The sequence below is a fragment of the Nicotiana tabacum genome, chromosome 9, assembly GCF_000715075.1.
Source record: "Nicotiana tabacum cultivar K326 chromosome 9, ASM71507v2, whole genome shotgun sequence".
In the NCBI taxonomy this organism is placed as follows: domain Eukaryota; kingdom Viridiplantae; phylum Streptophyta; class Magnoliopsida; order Solanales; family Solanaceae; genus Nicotiana; species Nicotiana tabacum.
The window spans coordinates 18,107,696-18,121,545 of NC_134088.1; the positions used below are offsets into that span (position 1 = coordinate 18,107,696).

The 13,850-nt window shown below is 33.5% G+C and overlaps 1 protein-coding gene across 1 annotated transcript; it reads right to left on the minus strand.

Annotated features, from left to right (window-relative positions):
- Window positions 1–2,151: 2,151 nt before the first annotated feature.
- Window positions 2,152–13,449, minus strand: LOC107773110 (uncharacterized). Its single transcript, XM_016592558.2, has 10 exons — window positions 13,128–13,449; window positions 12,246–12,313; window positions 11,612–11,673; window positions 11,362–11,511; window positions 10,884–11,060; window positions 9,344–9,556; window positions 6,495–8,122; window positions 5,722–5,784; window positions 5,582–5,651; window positions 2,152–3,031 (listed from the first exon to the last, which is right to left on the minus strand). Exons 1-10 carry the CDS (start codon window positions 13,319–13,321, stop codon window positions 2,339–2,341), a joined length of 3,318 nt encoding a protein of 1,105 aa, XP_016448044.2. The 5' UTR covers window positions 13,322–13,449; the 3' UTR covers window positions 2,152–2,338.
- Window positions 13,450–13,850: the final 401 nt, after the last annotated feature.

Sequence of the window (13,850 nt, forward strand, 5' to 3'; positions counted from 1 at the left end):
TAAACATATATATAATGGCTTAAATGTCGTTACAATGGTAATCCCATTTAAAAGCCAAAAGGCTCTCGTTAAGAAACCATTTTCATGAAACAGTCTTACGATGTAAATAACCTATATTTAAGGAAACACTTTCCATCTCTGCCAACACTAATAATATTTCAGATTCTTCCAAAAAAATAAAAAATAAAATTCCAGTTTTTTTCTCTCATTCCATAAACCAAAATATACCAAAAATATCAAAGAAATTTCCCTCTATTTCGTTGATTTATGCCATATTTATTCTAAAAGGATAGCATTGTGATCTATACGCTATTAAATACCATTATTATATTGTGTATATTAACATATTAGAATTTTATTCATATACTATTAACTATCATCATCATATCGTGCATATACACATTTATATATAATCACGTACTCTCTCTATATATATATATATTTATATATTTCATGTATATATTTATTATTCATTGTTATTAATATTAATACACAATCAATATGTACAATGGTTGGAGAATTTATGTTAAAATACATAAATATATACGTGATTTTTACTTGGTATATTATCTGGTATAATTTATACATGGTTTACATTGTATATAAGTTATCTAATGTAATTTGTACATAGTTTATTACAATTTATACATGACTTATACAACGTATATTATCACAATTATGAGATTATATTCTAGGCTTCCATATGTATATTATTATACATGTTATATTCCAAATTTGTTAGTTTTATTTTTTTGTAAATGAGAATAACCAAATTATGTAATGAGAGTAATAATTAAGTACAATTTTTTTTTTGAATAGTGTAACTTAATTAAACTTTTTTAAGGTAATAAAATATTTTGGCTGCGTGATTTTAGGTGCAAGATTTAAAGTTATCTGCTAGGGAATAAATTATTTAATGGCCATGTATGTAAAATACTTGATGTTGCTAGGTTTGTGAAAAAATTTCTTAAGTTTTGCCTATTTATGTTTTTTACTCTTTTATTAATCATACTCATGGAGCAAGACAAAAAACTTGAATATTTAAATCGATAATTTGTCTTATTTTAATAGGAGTATCAAGTTTCATAGCAATCACTACTTGGCTTTAATAGTCAATTTATGAAATTTGTTTAATTACTTATTTGACTGAAATTATGTTACATGTTTTAATAATCTTGTTATAGTACGCATAAACTTAAATTCTTTTCCACCTTGTTCTACTCTAGTTTAGGAAGTTATTTTCATATACTAACTTTGAACCTTTGGACCCTCGAGCAGTGACGGAGCCACGTTGAAGCAAGGGGTGTCACACGACACTCCTTCGCCGGAAAATTATACTATTTTACTTGGTAAATTTTTTTATTTTATGTATATTTATTATACGTTGACTCCCTTTGACTTTTCAATGTATCTAATTATTTATATTTTGGCACCCCTTGATGACTGGATCCGCCACTGCCCGAAGTGATATAGTGGACAACTAAAAGACAGTCTTAGAGGATTATATTGTTCGACCTCTTAAACGAACCTAAGTATATTAGTCTATATTATGGTTGATTCAATGATTTTACACGACTAAATAAACTTCTATCGTGTTGCATTTTCTCTGTGTACCCCTCTCCTCAAGGCCATCGTACTATAGCAATTCCAAATGCATATGGCTCCTCCTGAAAAATACTTGGAGTTATGCATAAACATTTTATCAATAGAATAATTTTCTCATATTTATTTTGTAATTGCAGTTATTTATTTTGTCTATGGAGAATTTTGCCAGCAGGAGCCGTATGCATTTGGAATCTACACACCCTATTATGTAAATTTGTAATCACAAATAAATATTCCATACCTGAAACTAACTGATGAAAGCAAAATATACTCTTCACCTTCAGATACATAGAAACTCAAGAAAGAATAAAAGGCCAGCGCCAGAATGAAGCAGTTTTGGAGACGAAGAAGATTAGAATACATACAAAGGTGGGGCCATGATTTGAAGCTTATGTGTTCGGAGTTCTAGTTCTTTTAAGTAATTGAGTTCTAAATTAACAATTTGTACATATTTAATTGATTTCTTAAGACAAATAAAGGAATTGAACCAAAGTTACTGGGCTTGGCTGAACCCGTAACTCAAAGGCTAGCTCCCGTATACATATATACAAGCAACAACAATAGTGTATTCCTCCAAGTAGGGTACAGAGAAGGTAGTGTGTACGCAACCTTATCCCTATATGGAGCACGTAAAAAAGCTATTTTCGATAGACCCTCGGCTCAACACAATAGTACATATATACAAGCGGTATTGTTAAAAGTTACAAGATAGCATAAAGTTAAAATGCAATTTTTAATTAACTTTGCGCAACATTTCCAAAATAGAATCTGCATCTCTAACGTCCTGGCTTTCTTGTGATTCTTCATTTCCTTGAGAGAAATCAACACTGGTATATGTCCTGATTCCTGGACCATGTCCACTACAATCCATTGATCGACCTTGTTGTGCTCTTCTCACTTCTTTTTGATGTTCTGTCAGCTCAGTATGCCTTCGTTTTGACTTTGGATAAATTTTGTCATTTCCCTCCGAACTATTAGCTGCATTGCCCAAGAGTTCAACTCGTTTTGAGCACCTACGCAGTGTTGTTGGCACCTTGTATCTATTTGGAGCTGTAACATTATCTACCTCAGAACTGGTTTTACCATTGGGCGACAGGCGCTTTTTGCAGAGTTTTATTTTTCCTTTCCTTGACAGCTTGTCCAGGATTGGAAGTAAGCATTGAGGGTAATCTAACTTGATCTGTTCTCCATAAGTAGAATTCCAGAAGTTAACAGTAGAGTTGGAAATGATGGGATCTGGGTGATCAAGAGTTTTCTCAAGAAGAGGCTCCTGGAGCTGAAGAAAAGAGGAATTGAATTCTATTATTGGTCGCACTTTCTGCAAACAGTTCAGCGTTTGAATCCATAACTGTTGAACTTGATCTTTGAAGTTACTGTCTTCAGCTTCAAAATGTGACACCCACAGAAGCAATGAACTTGTCATGATCTGATGAGAAGTGGTAAAGAAATTAAACCTCTGTACTAGTAGAGGGGGAAAAAAATAAAGCAGATTAAGGGTGTGTTTGGTACGAAGGAAAACATTTTCCGGAAAATATTTTCCAATTTTCCATGTTTTACTGGCTTAAATGTTTTGGAAAACATTTTCTTCATTAACTCATTTTGGAGGAAAATGTTTTACCTATCAAAGGAGGGAAAACATTTTCCAAAACTCTTTTTCAAACTTCCTCACCATATTCTCCATCCCCACCACACCCCTACCCCACCCTAAATAAAAATATTATTAATAGTACTTTCCTTTCATGTTATAGATAGAATTATTTTTTTCATTTCAACAAATGAGTATTTTCTTTTCATGCTATAAAAAAGTAATTTTTTTATTTTAACAAAAAATGTATTTTCTTTTAAGGATGTAGAAAAAGTATTTTTTTCATTTCAGTAAAATGACGTAGTAAAAAGTATTTTCTTTCATTTCAACAAAATGAGTACTTTATTTTCATGTTGTAGAAAGAGTACTTTTATTTTTCAACCAAAAAAAGAGTATTTGCTTTTTAATTATGGAGCACAAATTTCAACATTATTTTTGTGTAAAAAAGTAAAGCAGCACATTAGTTCATTTGGGTTTGTGTGAATTTTTAGAAGAATAATTAAATTATTGAAGAAAATAAAGTCCTGAAACCGTTAGATATTTAGAGTTGGATATTTGGGGGGAGGGGGAGCAAGGAAACATGGGGACTTGGGGGAAGGGGATGAGGAGAGTAGCATAAAAAAATATTTTCTGCTCTCTAACCAAACACTAGAAAATATTTTCCGGAAAAGGTAAATATATTCCGGCTCGTTTGGACAAGGGAAAATAAGTGATAAAACCACTCATTTTTCATGAAAACATTTTCTAGGAAAATATCTTCCATGGAAAACATTTTCAATACCAAACACACCCTAAGTAATGGATCCATACTGCTGCTAATCGTCTCTGTTTCCAATCTAATAATACGATCAGTAGAGTGGTATACATATGGGAGAGATACTTAGAAGATGAAAAGATGATGCAAGGTATGACTTGCCAACCTTGAAAGGGAAAAGAAGAAAAAGGAGAAAAATATGGCAAATGCTCTTTACAATTTGAGAATAAAAAATCAACATAGTTTAAACTAGAAAAAAGGGCCAAATATACCCCTCTACTTTAGTATATTGTTCATATCTACCCTTTGTTATACTATGAAGCCATATTTACCCTTACCATTAGCCAACCTTTTTAAAAATACCCTCCACCTAATGAAAAGCCACCAGATTAATAAAATAATCATTTAAAAAAAAATTCATTATCCCAAACCCGTTAAACCCATCATTTAAAAGTACGGAACCTAGATTTCTGAAACGTCTTAACTTATTTTATTCATTTAGAGAGACCGGGAATGATGGTGGAAGTAGGATTAATAAGAACTTATATTTTTGGTTATTAGTTGTTCATGGTGGCATTAGGATGTCATGTTATCACTTTCGGTTATTTTTTTTTGTGTGGTTATAATATGGCATCCCTTTGTCTAATGTAATCCACACTTGACAGGTGGTTTGTATGTTGGTAACAACTGATATATACTTTAATAATACTTGTGTTTGGTTAATACATTAAGTTAGTGTACTTAGGTTGTTAAGTTGCTTTCCAACTTGTTGGTGTACTTTCTTTCATTCTTGATGAACTACTCGGATTGTAGCTTGATATTAAATTGAATCTCCTCTAATTATTTTATAATTTTTATTCATTATAAGTTCAGTTGTTACTAAGAATTTTGACTATCCCATCCTATATCTTGGAATCTAACTTTGGTTCGTAAGGGGTGATTTGGAAATAATTACTTGTTGCCCAAATGTTTAAAGCAGAATAAGAAAATCATGGTGCGTGAATACTCGTCAACAAAGGCTCACTGTTGGAGGATACTTCGGTAGCTACCTTAAGACTTCAGAATTGCCAACCTAATAAGATGCTATAAACATTCAAGTCATGGTGAAAAGAAAATGATGAATACTCGGTACAGTTCGACATGGTGGAAAAAAACAAAAAGAGAAGTTAGAAGAAAAAAATGAAAATTAGAAAAGGTAGAATATAATAAACACACAATAAGGATATTAAAAGAATTGGGACTCAAAGTATAAATGAATATATGGTTATCGGTATTTTTATGTCTTTCACTTCTTGAATTCAACAAGTGACTACGAAGGAGATGACTAATATGTGAGGAAGAAGTGCAGTAAACAAAAGGGGTTTAACGGGTTATTAATGGGTTTTAAAAAAAATAGGTATTTTTTTAATTTGGTGGCTTTCCGTTTGGTGGAGGCCATTTTTAAAAAGTTTGCCTAACGGTAAGGGTAGATATGCCTCGATATTATAACGGAGGTTAGATGTGAACAATATACCAAAGTAGAGGGTTATATTTGACCCTTTTCCCTTTAAACTAATAGTTCATACATATTTTCCACCTAAAGAATAGGATCTAATGGCACCATAGCTATAGAGATAGAAGAGAGTCTAAGTACAAACCTCAATGAATAATGTTATATCCTTCTGCAAGTGCAAGCAGCCAACAAAGTGAATCAGTGACGATAGCAGCCTGAAATTCTCATAGTTAGCAGCGACGCCATATATCATTCAACAAAACTAGTAAAATAAGAAGTCATTACCTTGTTGTGATGAGGCTGATTGATACATTAGTTTTATCCTTTTCCCAGGATAGCTTCACGAAGCTGCAGAACCAGTGGGCGCATAAGAAACAAGTAGAGATTTGAAGTACATGCAGAATAAAGCTTATCTGAGCTTGCTCAAGAGTTTTTCTATCTCCCACTCTTTCTTCAACTGTTTTCTTGCTTGGCAAATTTTGTTTTAAAGGAAATGGTACATGACAATGCTCTTCATATCACTGAAAGACTCAACATAAGTGATAATAGCCAAGGACGCCATTAAAAGCTTTTACTTAGACATATTATAATGTTGCCGGCTTCTCAGGAAAGCAAAGGACTAAGTAAAGAAAAAAGTAACTTTGGTTATTTACTCAACAAAATGGAGGAAAACAACAAACCGAGTTTTCGATCAAAATAAGGCCGTCAAAAATCCAAGTATTCTTTATGAAGCAGATCAGTGTTTCAACCAAATCATTCTACCTGTACAGCTTCCAATTGCAGCAACACATTTTTTATGAATTTGCAGTGCTAAAGTTTTCTATGGAGCAGCAATCTTAAAATAGGACCAGTATAATTATAGCCTATAGGTAGAAAAGTTAAATGGTATGTTACTGGTTTGACTGTTACCTAAACATCAGTATAATGATTCAATATTTTTGACCTGTCAAGAGGCCTTCGCTTTAACTTCTTAAATATTCTAAACCACCAGCCAATCTCAACAGTGAGATAGGTAATTGCTTCAGTAAGTGGAAATTTTGCAATATCATGTTGCTTACCAGGACGCGAATTCCAAGCTACTCTTGATATTGCTGGATCTCCAACTTTTGCTCTCTTTAGCTTTAGATTTTGCTGTCAAAGAAGCTTGTTCTACAGCACATATCATTGCTTCTCCAAACAATAAAAGAACATCGATATCCTGACCCTTTACACTTGACTGTGGTTCAGCGACAAGATCGCCCTTAGTTAATGCTTCATTGAAATATGAACAGAGCATTGAGCACAGGTCCTCAGTAAGAGTAGGATAACCATTTTCCGATGCCCGACTAAGAGAAACATGAAGTGATATCCATGCTTCAATTACATGCTGAAGCTTGAGATGCACCTTAGGGCAAGAGTATGCAGCAAATGGATAGCATAGGAAATGTATTATTGTAGCATAACCAGGACTATCCGGCTGCAATTTGAAAAGTGAGAGAAAGCTATTACTATCTATGTAATCTTTCAGACAGTTTGCCAGAGCTACCCAGATCTCAAAGCAACACGACATCTTCTCTCTGTATAGTAAACTAACAAAGAGATGGAGAATTTCCAAAGGCTCGTATGAGGAGAGCAAAAGCTTCACAAATTTGTGTATCCATTCGACTATATCATAATCAGGTGCTTTCAACGTTGACTTGGTTACTGAATGGAAATAGAGCAAAGTTATACATGCAACTGGTGATACCTTCTCCTTATAATTCATAAAGCAGATATCTGGTATTTTTGCATTTTTGAATCTATAGACTGGTTCTGACTTCTCAATATTTTTTAGATCTAGTGCCACCTTGTAAAGAGGGGATTGCAAAGTTGATGGTTCTAATTCTTCAACGAAAGCCTCCAGAAGCTGAAGTAGAAGCGATTGCAAATCATCTATACCGCCATCCCTTGAATGCATACTCTCATATACACTCTTCAAAAACTTAAACATCATATTCAAAGAAAAGATAACCCCGTCATAAGTTATAAGGTCAGATTTCAACAAATGTTTAACAGATCTCAGTAGAGATTGAAACAAACTTGAGGCAGCACTGTACGTCACTGTCCTGACTTCATGGGACAGAGTAATATTTGACCCTTGCATGATCACACCATGAATCATGTTTAGGGAAAACTCCAAATTTCCAAGATCCAAAGGTGACCATTTAATTGGATGATACTTCCATGAGCATTTTGCAGATTCTGGAAGTTTCATTATGAAACCTTTAGATAACCAATCAGCCTTCTGGTCGGTTAACTTACTATTTACATCTTTGTTTCCTGCTGAAATGAAATTATCGAGCAGCTCAATGCAGAAACTCCATGACCATATATTCTTATTGACAGGTCCAACCTTGAAGACGACTTCCAAGATGGGCTCCCAAACTGTTTTAACCACTGCATGAGAGCTAGCTAACTTGTCGAGCTTATACAGAAGATAAGACCATGTATTCAGGCAGGATACATGGACAGATGCATCACAATTACTTGACATGATTCCTATCAGGGGCGTCAACACAAGTTTGATCTTCTTGGAAAACCCATCAGCTTCAGTTGGATTGTTTCCCTTGAATACAGTTTGGCCCGCAGAATTCTTTACAAGTGCATTGCTTTCAGGATCATGAAGTGTCGAGCAGATTAAAGCATCAATGAGACATTCCCAGGCAATCTGAAGGAATACGGCAGACATTTAACTTTAAATATCCTCCAAATATTCAATAAGTCAAGTTAGTGGAAGCGCTTTATAGAGAAAATGGCACAATGAGCTGCACTTCCTGCAATGAAAATAAAATTCTTGGCACTAACAACAAATTGGGCAGTTAAGAATTTTCACACTATAGATAACAGAAAATATACCATATTCAAATAGGGATGGGGCAGATATGTACTATAGGAGGCTATAAATTTCTTACACCAAACATTTTATATGACGCTCAAAATACAATTGGTATACAATTAAGCAATAAAAACTGAATACACACTTCAGATTAATTCGTAAGATTAAAAGAATTTTATAGTTAAATTGACAAAGTTGATCTCTTTTATCGGGATAATATCCTAGATTCTCCCTCAAATCAATTATTCATGGATGAATTTGTATTAAGTTACTCGTGAGTTTAAAAGATTTTTTTTTAATTAAATTGAGAAACCTGATCTATTTTATCAGGAAAATATCCTAGAATTCTCCCTCAAATCAATTATTCATGGATGAAATTGCAATTTGTAACTTGGTCAAAGCACTATTTAAAGTTGGTTCATTTTAACAGGTCTTTTCTATGATTTCAAGCAAGCAAAATCTAACAAAACCAGAAGAATTTATTTCTTAATGGTTCATTTTAATAAGCCTTTTCTATTACTTAAAGCAAGCAAATTAAAAAAATTGAAGAACTCATTTAACTAAAGAAGTTGTATTAAGAAAAGGTTAAAAGGAAGGGGATTTAGCTTCTTGGTATCTAAGAGATGACTGTAAGAACTGAAATTTCCAGCTAGATAGATAATGCAGAAATCTTGGTTGGACACTTTACTGATAACACCAGAACATGTGTAAGATGCTAATCAATGTTCATCGAAGTTATGTCAATATTCAACAATCCTAAGCAAGGATATCAACATCACATAAGGTTGATATGGTCATTTTAAAATTAAGAGTCTGGTACCTATCAGAAAAAAAAAAGTTAAAGAGTCTGGTAGATATGTTAACGGTGCCAATGATGCAGCATTCACAGTGCAAATCAAACTACAGCTTTGTCAGCAAGGAATACTTATGAATATGGATTGAATCCCGTAATGTCAAATACTAGGAAAGTACTTTTGCTTAACTTGAAGTTGCATTAAATTCTCTGGAGTCGATTTAAAGGATGTGCCAAATTTAGATGAATGAATAGCGTACCAGCGAAGCACTCTGAATCTGTGGATCAAGGTCTGGAAAAGTTTGTTCTGTAATTTTAAGCAATTTGTTTACCAAATGCTTATATTTCATTCCATAAGGTCCAAGTAGACGCATAAACCATCCCCATGCTAGTAGAGTTTGAATCTTCAGGCCTTGGTTCAGTAGCTCCTCCATTGTCAAAAGCAAAGTTTTCTTCAACTCTATGGCAAGGGCCTGTTTCATAAAAATCAGTAAAATGTGTCACCTAATATTTAACATGAACTATAGCCATTTTATCATTTTTTTTTTCCTCGGCCTTTTCTTTTCTAATTTTTTTTAATGATAAGGGTTTTGGGTGAAGGGGGATTTTGCTTGATCCCTATACCCCCTTTTTTGATAGGTAAAAGGTAATTTTATTTATAATAGCATTCATTACCAAGCTAGTACTGAACAGGCACAAACATAAGCAAGAAGGAATCTTTGGAATCTGCAAGGACTCCAGTAACTCCAGAATAGCATCAGGGTCATAACTAGAATCGACTTTACACAGTTTTAAGCATAGGATACATCTATTCTTTACAAAGCAGAAATTTCTCCCTTTTCCACCAAAGCATCATTGGTTTCTCTCTAGACAAATGCTCAACATTATTATAAAGGGATTGTCTCTCTACAACACAATTTTTTGTTCAGCACGATGCTGTACAATCAGGAAAGAGGCAGCTAGTGTTCTCCAAAAACCATTTGTCTTCCCATAATTTAAATCTTCTCCCATTCCCAATATTTAACCCAATAAGCTCTTGAAATTCCACCAACAAACAGTTTATATGTCTCCAGAGAGCACATCCATGTGGTGCACTTGTATTAGCTGTGTTCCCATAATTCTGAAACCCAAACTTTAACTCGATTACATCTTTCCGCTGCTACCTTAAACTATCATTCCACCTCAACAACCATTAGGATAATAGGCTCTTATCATAGAGCCCTATACTAATAACGTAGGCTCTTATTATGGAGCCCTATACTAATAAACAAATGTGAACAGGCAATTAATGCCTCCTAGTCCAGATATGCACTTTTTATTGTGTTACGTGGATCCTTCATTCATGCAGAATTTTTCAAAACACTAAAAATTAGTAAATTGGAAACAGACCCCTTCGAAGCACAATGGAATAAAAATATATTTGTGTAGGCGATACAAATTAATTGTGAATATATTTTAACCATGTTAGCACGTTTCCTTCAGGTCCTAAGCTTTCTAGGAGTCTTTTACCCCTGCTAGAGATTTATATGCTGGTAGAAAATATAAAGAACTTCTAGTACTTTTTAATTTTTATTTTTATTTTGTATAATATTCGCATGAGATGAGTTTAAATGGAGAAATATGGTTAGTGAGGATTCATATAGCTGATCCCAACTTGTTTCGGACTGAGGTGATAGCTTTTTGTTTTTGGAGATTAAGTAGAAATACATAATACTAGAGATGCAATTCTTTTTTATCTCCTCAGGAAGCATAAGAAACAAAGTGCATAACGCAAACAAGAAATATAGTATCATCTGCTACCTTTGAGAGATTTACTGGTGGAGGACATATCACGCTAGAGACTTTCAATAAACAACGTTCTGACATATCTCTTTCCCTTTTATCACTGCTGACAAGTCTTCTATAAACTGGAGGAGCCCATATGTTTGACATGGCTCTCATATTTTGAGCTGACGTACTCACCAACTTCATTACAGCCTATAGCAGTATAATTACAGAGAATAATCAGGAGAAAAAATTCCAAAATATCTTGTAGTGCATTTGGCTTATAGACAAAAGGTGTACAAAGAGGAGTCCAGTAAAGGAATACTTTTTTTTTAATTTGCAATTCTGATTACTATTCAGGTACAAATTATAGCTATTCTCCCTTCATTTCTTTACTCATTATATGATATTGTGGAGAGTAGACAGAAGAGTTTGAACTCCTACTCTTTGACAAGATCCAGACTTTACACAGTATTAGGTTAGACAGATTATCGCACAATAAATTCGGATATACCTGCATAGCCTCAAATGTGACTGAAAGAGAACCAACAGGATTGTCAAGGGCATAAGTAATTGCCCTCAGCAAAGACTGAAAATGTGCATCCAAAAGCGACGAGTTGAACTGCTGCATTGATATACACCAGACACCCAAGTTGCAAACAGACTGCAATTAGCAATAGCTACGTCAAATTTTCCAAGAATATTTCTTAGCAAATGTTGTCTCAAATACGTTATTTTGTTGCCTCTCAAAAAGTTCAGAGTACCTTAATCTTGGTGGTCGTAATAACCTCAACAAGAGAATCAACAATAGCTGTGGCATCGTCACCTACATTCAGTCACCGAAGCTAAATTAGCACCAGAACTTTGAATCTTCCCCGAGACGTGTACTTGTACAGTAGCAGTAAATGAATAACTTGGACTTAAACATGTGGCCTCATATGTATGACATAAAAAAGGAAAAAAGGAAAAGAAAAAAGAAACTATCTCCTTCATATTTGTGTTTGTGGCATGTTTATTGTTTTTCAAAATACATACATACTTTAATTCTTTAGATGCACTCTTTAACTTCATCACATTCGCCCTGCTTTATTTCTTTAAAAATTTTGAGCAAGAACTCAAGGTGAAACTTTGGATTTTTTTTTTTTGTGTGCGTGTGTGTGTTTGTGGCTGCTAAAACTCTAAATTTCATTTTCAATTACAAATCTATCTGCCTCTAATTTTTACTCCAACAATTGGTCAATTCGATCCTTGCAAAGTATAAAGTGCCCAACATTTTGAGATTGAGGGACTAACTTAGGATGCCTCTTTTGAGAGTCAAATGGACAACTACAAGGGAATCTTATAAGCCAAAAACAGAGAATACCAAAACCAAAATAAAATAAGGGCAAAGGAAAGAACCTTCGATTGAGCCAACTATAGATGGGTGATAAATCATAAATCCCAAGCACTTCAAAGCCTGAGCAGCACTAAAATTTTGAGGAGACATAACAAAAAAGCAAAAACAGAATCAGTTCCTAAAGTTTCCAAAGCAAAGAGATAATTTTGAAATAAAGAGTTTAATTTTTGAAGACAAAAAAAAAAATTCAAATTAACAGATCACTTAGAAACCAATTAGAAGTAACCATAGTAAGTGTAGTTTGTTAAACCTGAAAAAGATGGTAACTACCTGCTACAATTCGTTAGTGTAAAAATATTTACACTAAAATAAACATTATCAAGTTACTTAGAAATCAATTACAGGTAACATGTCCACAATATGTGTGACCAGTAACCTCGTATAACACGTTAAATCACATTTTTAATGTAAATTACAACAATTAGTATCATCAATGTCACTCTATAAATTGAATTCTTTTGAAATGGGTTTTAAGTTAAATAACTGACAATAGAATTTCTTTTACACTATCAGCAAATCTTGTACTGTAATAGCAGTTTAGTTATCATTTTTATCGAATTAATAGTTAGCACGATTTATGAGATTCACTTTTTTTTTAAGTATGTACCGAAAAGAAACACTTTTCTATAGTTAGAAACAGTTTAACTGTAAACTTCTCAAACTAATATCTATGATTTATTTTAGACAACAAGTCTCAAAAGTCTTTCCCTGTTTCTCTCTTAAACTTAGTGTCCTGTCAAACAACATCACATAAAATGGAACGATATAGTAATAGTTATCAAGAGAATAAGCTGTAATTATCTAATAAGTGACATGATTCTACTTTTTACACCATCATTACATAGAACTTAAACTCTTTGAAAAGATGGTTAGGAGGGACTCACATTTCCTCATCGTTATTGAATATATCGACGAGAATATAGGGCACGATGATAGAAGATGAATCGGCGAGCAATTGAACGAAAGAAGAGTCCGTGCCGGATTGTTGCTGGAGATGAAGCAGCGTCGAGTAAGCCAATGGTTTATTTGATGATAAAAAAGTGTGTATCTGCTCGAGTTGCTCTTTGAAGGTTTCCATTTTTGTGGATTTTCAAAATTGAAGTGATGAGTTTTGCCCTAGGTTAGAGTTGTCAATGGTGGATTTACGCGCCAAATTCGAGAAAGGAAGAAAAAGAAAAGAGGGAGAGAGAGGGACGTGTGTGTAAAAGAGAAACTTTTCTGAATGGTCCTTTTGTAGATTTTGAAATGTGGAGGTTTAGAGCGGACATAATAAATTTTTACCTTTTTTTCAAAAAAAAATCATTTTTCTCTAAAAAATTTCAAAAATTTAAAAGACTCCAAAAAACTGTTTTCCAAAATTTTCACGCAAATCAATCACAAAATTTCAAAAAATAACCCAAAAGTATATTCGTATCCAAACACAACTCTATCATTCTATCATCTAAAATAACAAATAAGCCCTTTAACTTAACTGCTCCAACTTAATTGGTTAAACTAGCACGGGCTAGCCAATTTTCGGACTGGTCATTCAAAAATAGCCGGTATTTTTCAAGTCATTGAAAAATAGTCACTATTTTGCTGCAACAGAGAGCGGTCCAGCATAATAT

Bases quoted from the DNA above. Each gene is read 5' to 3' on its own strand.
- LOC107773110 (XM_016592558.2), bottom strand. From the start codon at position 13,321: ATGGAAACCTTCAAAGAGCAACTCGAGCAGATACACACTTTTTTATCA. The intron at 12,314-13,127 runs GTGAGTCCCTCC...TCAAAATTTTAG, and splicing joins TTCAATAACGATGAGGAAAT to TGCTGCTCAGGCTTTGAAGT. The intron at 3,032-5,581 runs GTTTGTACTTAG...ACTTCTCATCAG, and splicing joins ATATAACATTATTCATTGAG to ATCATGACAAGTTCATTGCT.